We start from the raw sequence: 8,587 nt of genomic DNA on the forward strand, positions 1-8,587 counted from the left end.
ATATAACCCTAAATACACTGCTTAAAAAAATAAAGGGAACACTAAAATAACACATCCTAGGTCTGAATGAATGAAATATTCTAATTAAATAGTTTTTTCTTTACATAGTTGAATGTGCTGACAACAAAATCACACAAAAATTATCAATGGAAATCAAATGCATCAACCCATGGAGGTCTGGATTTGGAGTCACACTAGAAATTTAAGTGGAGAACCACACTACAGGCTGATCCAACTTTGATGTAAATGTCCTTAAAACAAGTCCAAATGAGGCTCAGTAGTGTGTGTGGCCTCTACGTGCCTGTATGACCTCCCTACAACGCCTGTGCATGCTCCTGATGAGGTGGCGGATGGTCTCCTGAGGGATCTCCTCTCAGACCTGGACTAAAGCATCCGCCAACTCCTGGACAGTCTGTGGTGCAACGTGGCGTTGGTGGATGGAGCGAGACATGATGTCCCAGATGTGCTCAATTGGATTCAGGTCTGGGGAACGGGCGGGCTAATCCATAGCATCAATGCCTTCCTCTTGCAGGAACTGCAGACACACTCCAGCCACATGAGGTCTAGCATTGTCTTGCATTAGGAGGAACCCAGGGCCAACCGCACCAGCACATGGTCTCACAAGGGGTCTGAGGATCTCATCTCGGTACCTAATGGCAGTCAGGCTACCTCTGGCGAGCACATGGAGGGCTGTGCGGCCCCCCAAAGAAATGTCACCCCACACCATGACTGACTCACCGCCAAACCGGTCATGCTGGAGGATGTTGCAGGCAGCAGAACGTTCTCCACGGCATCTCCAGACTCTGTCACGTCTGTCACATGTGCTCAGTGTGAACCTGCTTTCATCTGTGAAGAGCACAGGGCGCCAGTGGCGAATTTGCCAATCTTTGTGTTCTCTGGCAAATGCCAAACGTCCTGCATGGTGTTGGGCTGTAAGCACAACCCCCACCTGTGGACGCTCGGGCCCTCAAAACACCCTCATGGAGTCTGTTTCTGACCGTTTTAGCAGACACATGCACATTTGTGGCCTGCTGGAGGTCATTTTACAGGGCTCTCGCAGTGCTCCTCCTGCTCCTCCTTACACAAAGGTGGAGGTAGCGGTCCTGCTGCTGGGTTGTTGCCCTCCTACGGCCTCCTCCACATCTCCTGATGTACTGTCCTGTCTCCTGGTAGCGCCTCCATGCTCTGGACACTATGCTGACAGACACAGCAAACCTTCTTGCCACAGCTGGCATTGATGTGTCATCCTGGATGAGCTGCACTACCTGAGCCACTTGTATGGGTTGTAGACTCCGTCTCATGCTACCACTAGAGTGAAAGCACCGCCAGCATTCAAAAGTGACGAAAACATCTGCCAGGAAGCATAGGAACTGAGAAGTGGTCTGTGGTCACCACCTGCAGAACCACTCCTTTATTGGGGGTGTCTTGCTAATTGCCTATAATTTCCACCCGTTGTCTATTCCATTTGCACAACAGCATGTGAAATGTATTGTCAATCAGTGTTGCTTCCTAAGTGGACAGTTTGATTTCAGAGAAGTGTGATTGACTTAGAGTTACATTGTGTTGTTTAAGTGTTTTTGAGCAGTGTACTTATTTCCTTTTTTAGAGATTAAAATTTCAGAAAATGTAACATTTCAAAGCCCTGTACCTGGTGCCACTCTCCTGTCCATCTCGCTGACGTGTTCCTTGACTAGGCCGGTGTTCAGGTTCATAATGAATCGTCTGGAGGGCTCTGTTCCCTGTCTACGTTCCTCCACTGGGACGCTCCGGACCTCAGCCTCGACCAGCCTCACATCTACAGGGAGAAGGAGAGGGCCACTGAATAAACAATTCAAGTGGACAGGCTTTTCGATATGGATATCAAAAAAAGAAAAACTTCTGTTGTACTTTGTAATCTGTCTCTCTCATCCTGAAGTATCTGTTTCATGCTTCTCTCCATCTCTCCAACAGGCCTGATGATGCGTCCGCTCCTGATGTCCACCAGAGTTTTCTGGGAGTTCTCGGTTCCCTGTCTGAACTCATCCACAGAGGAAGGAACGTACACTGGAGAGGAGAGGAGCAGGGAGAAAGACAATATATAAAACCCCAAATGAAAAAATAAATAACATTTCTGGATAATGTAACATTTCAAAGCCCTGTACCTGGTGCCACTCTCCTGTCCATCTCACTGGCGTGTTCCTTGACGAGGCCGGTGTTCAGGTCCATGAGGAAGCGTCTGGAGGGCTCTGTTCCCTGTCTGCGTTCCTCCACTGAGAGACTCCCGGGCAGAACATCAGCCCTCACCCATCCTCCCACTCTCCTCTGACTGGGACTGGGACCTCCATAGGCTCTGGATAGGAAATACATGGGTTAAGTGCTCAGGAAAGTTTTAGTATATTCCCTCTCTATTACAATTACACATACACACATAAACACACACTCTCTCACCCTGAGGAGTCATTATCATGCTTCTCTCCATCTCTCCGACAGGTTTGATGATGCGTCCGCTCCTGATGTCCACCAGAGTTTTCTGGGAGTTCTCGCTCCCTGTCTCAACTCATCCACAGAGGAAGGAGTGTACACTGGAGAGAGAATATTACAGACACAATACCAGTTACACTGTTTTCATCCATATCAGTTGCTACACTGTTTTCATCCATATCAGTTACACTGTTTTCATCCATATCAGTTACACTGTTTTCATCCATATCAGTTACACTGTTTTCATCCATATCAGTTACACCGTTTTCATCCATATCATCAGTTACACTGTTTTTCATCCATATCAGTTACACTGTTTTCATCCATATCAGTTACACTGTTTTCATCCATATCAGTTACATTCCCATCCAACAGTTACACTGTTTTCATCCATATCAGCTCAGCACTGTTTCCAGCCATATCAGTTACACTGTTTCTCTTCACCCATATCAGTTACACTGTTTTCAGCCATATCAGCTATGACCTGAGTTTTCAATTCCATATCAGTTACACTGTTTTCAAAGTTTCACATTGAAGTTACACTGTTTTCTGTTAAAGCCTTATTTCCCAAAGCTAATGTCTGTAGTACTGCTAGAAAACCTGTGCTTACTGGGAGTCCAGGGGAGAAAGACAATATATAAAACCCTAAATGTGAAAAAAATAAATGAAATGTATGGATATAACATTTCAAAGCCCTTACCTAGTCCCACTCCCCGTCCATCTCGTTGATATGTTCCTTGACGAGGCCGGTGTTCAGGTCCATGAGGAAGCGTCTGGAGGGCTCTGTTCCTGTCTGCGCCTCCTCCACTGGGAGAACCAGACTTGCGATCCTGAAGTATACCCTAGGGGATGACACAACATGATCCCTAACTGGGAAGCTCCGGGGCAGAACCAGACCTCTGCGATCCTGAAGCTCACTCTAGGGGGTGCCACTACATCATCCCTCAGTGGGGCAGCATGGAGACCTGGGGGGACACAAACATACAATCAGTGGGGCTGCCAGAATCTAGAGCAAAAGTGGGGGAGGCATGGTCAGATTCATACATACACACTTGAAAATGAATGATATCACAATGACAACACATCGTGCATGCATGCCAGCCCACAAACACACTACCCTTGAACTTTGACCTTGTTATGTAAGGCATGCGCTTTATTTTGATCAGAGCCAAGAACATACATAGAGAAAGAACCACATAATTATTGGTACAATTATTAACCACTGTGCCAGAAAAAGAATCTAATATGAGATAAGAATTTATTGTAACAAAGTCCAAAGAGTTGTATAAAGCCCAATGTTACAGTACATTGATATAGTGCCGAAAGGTAGTCATTTTGCATAAGCAGTCTATACTGCAATATTCTCAGCCTATTCTCAATTCTGAGGGAACTTCATCTGTCAAAAAAAAAAAAAAAAACATTAAAACTTTCAGAATCTTACTTGACAAAGCCAGAGCAATAACGTAAACGTCAAATATCCTGTTAACAAGACAAGAAGTTTGGCCAGAAGATAAAAAAGTGGATGAGAGAGAATGGCAAGTGTTACCCAATGTACATAGTGTTCAAGAATGTATACTGTAATCTACCTTAAAACGCTAGACAGGTCATCTCACCTGATGGTTGTAGGGTGAACCCAGCTGTGCTAGTGCTCTGTGACTGTTCTCAATCTAAAAGTCTCACTGTCTCTCTTAGCTTTTTGTCCAAGTACCTCTGCTCAGTTCCTGTCCAGTTTACCTGTGCCTTAGCCTCTCCCTTCACTTAGATAATGTTTCGACCTTAGTGTCTATATAACATTGGGTTCTAAGTACATGAGTAGCTAGCCTACATTGACTGAGTGTATGTGTGTCTGTGTCAAATACGTTTTCCTTTTATAAATAATATATATACTGTCTATATACCATATAGCAGATGCTCAGTCTGTGTATCTTTGTGTGTGTGTATTGAGTGTGCGTAGTTGTATTTCACTTACCTGTATGGTGAACAGGTGGAGGTCTGGAGACTCAGAAAGTGATTTGAGGAAAGGAAAGACTCACTGGTCAATAAGTATGCAGCAGCAGCAATAAAGATGATAAGGGGCGTACACTCTCTGATATTAACACAAACAGTTCAAATGGAATCCCAAGTTCAAGAACATTGGGAAACAGCAGCAATCCCATTTTTAAAAAATAAAGATAATTGTCAATAAGACTTTACCTCGTTTCACCGTTTTATAAACATTTTGGATTCCCGCCATATCCCAATGTTTTTTAACTTGGGATTTCATTGGAAGTCATTGTCACGTATGGCAAGGCATCCAGCTAATAAAGCGAGATAGCGCACCTGTTACCCACTCCACACTAGCGCGAACAGTATTAAATTATTTTTTAAATAAAAAACATTTGACCAAATGACTTTATTCCATTAAAAATGCCCTGTGTAAGCCACTAAAATGAACACATCTGGTGTGCTACACCATATAGAATCTTATGAATGAATGGAAAAGGAGACTTGTGGTAGTTAATCATTCTTCCCATAATGCGTTTTGAGTTATAATTTCCCTTCCAGCTCATTTTGAGGATAAGAGTACTTTTCAAGACCACAGTAGACAATTTAAAACTAGTTTTCAAAATCATCATGCACCATGCGCTAACATTTGGTTACATTATGGAATACATGATATAATACATTTGAATACATGAAAACTATTCATGACCGAAGAAAACTCTTGTGATTGGTCACGTAAGGTCACATGAGTGCATGTCAGAATTTGTTCCAGGAAGTTATTTTTGAGATCTTTAAATAAAGAAGTAAACCTTGCGCTTTGCCTTTGAAATAGTCCAGAGGCTAAGCTTATTTCGATGAAACAGATTAGATATATTTCAGGTTTTGTTCCAAAGTGATCGTGTAGCAGTATGGCCTCCATATGGCAGTAAGCTAAGATGTTATGCAATAAACGTGACACCGACCGAGCAGCGGTGTCTGCTGGATTATAAAGGGCTAGATATAGCCATTTTTAGCTGAATTTAGCATGAAGTTAGCTTGTTTGTCAGTACTGTATAGCGGTCTCATACAAGGCGAAATCGGACTCTTCCCCGCCGTTTAAGCTAGATTTTGAACGTCATCTCTCCAAGCAATGGCTCTGATGACATCGGCAGAAAACTATTTCATGTTTCGTTCCGAGGAAAATTCTCTACGACGAGCTGAAGCACTCATTTCAGCAACAAAACAACGTCGTGGAACTTATCATTGGCCGGTCATAGAATGGCCTGTATTCGTGTAAGGGATTTTGCGCAACACAACCTCTTAGGTAAGGAATCGTGTCATCTATCATGTCCCCAAACGTACTTAACTTACTAGCTATAAAGGTATCCACGCTTAGTTAGGCTGCTTGGTAGCTAGTCACATTGGCAAACTTAACTAGTTCTTTAATTGGGAAGAATGCTAACGTTAACACACTTGTTAGTATCGCATCAACTAAGTCAAGAACTGAAGGTCAACTTCAGCAGAAAGGTAGGTACAACTGACTGATCATTCTGGCAGATAAGCGCCATCAAACCAGGGCTTTGTTCAGGATCTCTAAACAGTTGTTGGACTAGGACATTGCTGGATTGCTTGTGGGACTAGTTACTCACTGTAGAGTATGGAACGACTGTATAAATATCGTTCAACACATCCTGGTATAGATGCTAAAGCCATTGGATTTGTGTGCAGAAACCCAAAACCAATACACCTTCAAAAACAGCCTGTACATTCACAACTGAAGTCCTGAGAGGGTGTTACCTAGTCTATGGGAGTTCCCCATTTCCCACATACAATACAAAGTCCTTGAGCATCTGTAAAGTGTTATGTTAATCCAATGTATTCCCAATCCCCAGCATGACCACAGCTACTGTCTGTTTCTGCACCATTGTGTCTGTTCCTGTGCAGAGCTGACAACAAGGTGACGGTCCACTTCACCAATCGAGATGGAGAGAAGATCTCTGTCAAAGGCTCTCCTGGAGACTCTCTCCTAGATGTCATTATCGACCAGGACCTCGATTTTGATGGGTTCGGTGAGTTGGGTTACGTTAACGTGGTTAAGTTAATTAATATGGTTGTTTATTGTAGGTTTTGCCTGCTCTCACACTCTATGGGATGTTTTGATCTCTCTGTCTGTCTCTCTGTGTGTTTGTCTCTGTCTCTCAGGCGCATGTGAGGGGACACTGGCCTGTTCTACCTGTCACCTGATCTTTGAGGAAGACGTGTATAATAAGCTGGGCCCCATTACTGACGAGGAGATGGATATGCTGGACCTGGCCTACGGACTCACAGACACGTGAGACACACACACACATGAATTGGAGGCCCATTGATTGGACGCACAAGTGAAATGACACACACACACACACACACACACACACACACACACACACACACACACACACACACACACACTCTGCCACCAGTGTAACCAGAGTGTTATGCTGTTCAGCGCTGCTTTATATTGAGATTAGGAGGTAATCATTGTGAGGAACAAGAACAGAGGGATAAACACACAGTGGCACCTGTTTGCCTTGTACTGTTGCTAGAATGATTTCCAACCAATCGGAAGGGGATTTGAGTTCTGTGTTGCTGGTTTAGGCAGAGCAAGATGAGAAGGGTCACAGCCATGACCTCACTAATCATATTAGCTGAGTGTTGACTGAACCCCTTGTGACACTGGCCCACTTCACTTCTGTTGTCCCAAACGTTACCCCTAAACACAGATCTTGAATAAGATTACCTCCTCACTCTCCAACTTCAATTATCCAATTTTTTCTAGTGGATCCATTTTGGTTAGGTCATAGCTTTATGACTTTTTTAAGTATGTTTGTCATAATCTACTTTTAATTTTTCCTCTCTCTCTCTCTCTGCCAGGTCCCGCCTGGGTTGCCAGATCTGCCTGACCAGATCCCTGGAAGGCATGACAGCGAGGGTGCCTGAGAGTGTGGCAGACATCCGACAGAGTGGAGACGGGTCCTCATAATGGCCACCCCAGGCCAGAGTAATAGATGTACTGACATTTGCCCAAATCAATGCTTTATTTCAACACTAGCATGACCAAATAATGCCTAATTCTAAGTGGTATGCTGGTATAAATGTTGATATGGAAGACACTGTATTTATAGAGATTATGTGATGTTAACATTTAAATGAGTCCCATCATCACAGTTTTACATTCACTTTATACAGGGAACAATGGGAAAGTTGGCAAATAATTCTGCAGGTTCTGGAGAATAGAAGAAAGTTTAGATTGAAGTCTCCAATCAGCTCCCCCAGTCCTTAACAGTTGTGAAGTAGTATATACTGAACAGAAATATTAATGAAACAATCTCAAAGATTTTACTGAGTTACAGTTAATGAGGAAATCTGTCAATTGAAATAAATTAGGCCCTAATCTATGGATTTCACATGACTGGGAATACAGATATGCCTCTGTTAGTTATATATATTTTAATAGAAATGTGCCTCAGGATCTCATCACGATGTTTCTGTGCATTCAAATTGCGATCGATAAAATGCAATTGTTTTGGTCTGTAGCTTATGCCTTCCCATACCATAACCCCAATGCCTCCATGGGGCACTGTTCACAATGTTGACATCAGCAAACCGCTCGACCACACGACGCCATACACATGGTCTGCGGTTGTGAAGCCGGTTGGACATTCTGCCAAATTCTCTAAAATAACGTTGGAGGCAGCTTATGTTAGAGAGATGAACATTCTATTATCTGGCAACAGACCTTCCTCCAGTCAGCCTGCCAATTGCAAGCTCCTTCAAACTTGAGACATCTGTGACATTGTGTTGTGTGATGAAACTGCACATTGTAGAGTGACCTTTTATTGTCCCCCAGCACAAGGTGCACCTGTGTAATGATCGTGCTGTTTAATCAGCTTCTTGATATGCCACACCTGTCGGGTGGATGGATTATCTTGGCAATGGAGAAATGCTCACTAACAGGAATGTAAACAGATGTGTGCACAAAAATGAGAGAAATAAGCTTTTTATGCACATGGAACATTTCTGGGATCTTTTCTTTCAGTTTATGAAACATGGGACCAATATTTTACATGTTGCATTTATATTTTTGTTCTGTGTAGATGTTCTCCAGTGAATGTAAGGGTATTAT

The 8,587-nt window shown here is 43.3% G+C and overlaps 2 protein-coding genes across 3 annotated transcripts in view; one reads left to right on the forward strand and one right to left on the reverse strand.

The window, feature by feature from the left end:
* Positions 1-8,587, reverse strand: part of LOC124008124 (fibroblast growth factor 14-like) — a 238,005-nt gene that overhangs the window by 101,883 nt on the left and 127,535 nt on the right. The gene's annotated exons all lie outside the window — the stretch shown is intronic.
* Positions 5,573-7,530, forward strand: LOC124008132 (adrenodoxin-like). The gene is given in 6 exon segments (XM_046319141.1): positions 5,573-5,660; positions 5,663-5,728; positions 5,731-5,746; positions 6,367-6,491; positions 6,625-6,754; positions 7,336-7,530. Coding segments are annotated over 6 exon segments (534 nt in total). The 3' UTR covers positions 7,445-7,530.

Source organism: Oncorhynchus gorbuscha, linkage group LG21 (genome assembly GCF_021184085.1).
Source record: "Oncorhynchus gorbuscha isolate QuinsamMale2020 ecotype Even-year linkage group LG21, OgorEven_v1.0, whole genome shotgun sequence".
Classification (NCBI taxonomy): Eukaryota; Metazoa; Chordata; class Actinopteri; order Salmoniformes; family Salmonidae; genus Oncorhynchus; species Oncorhynchus gorbuscha.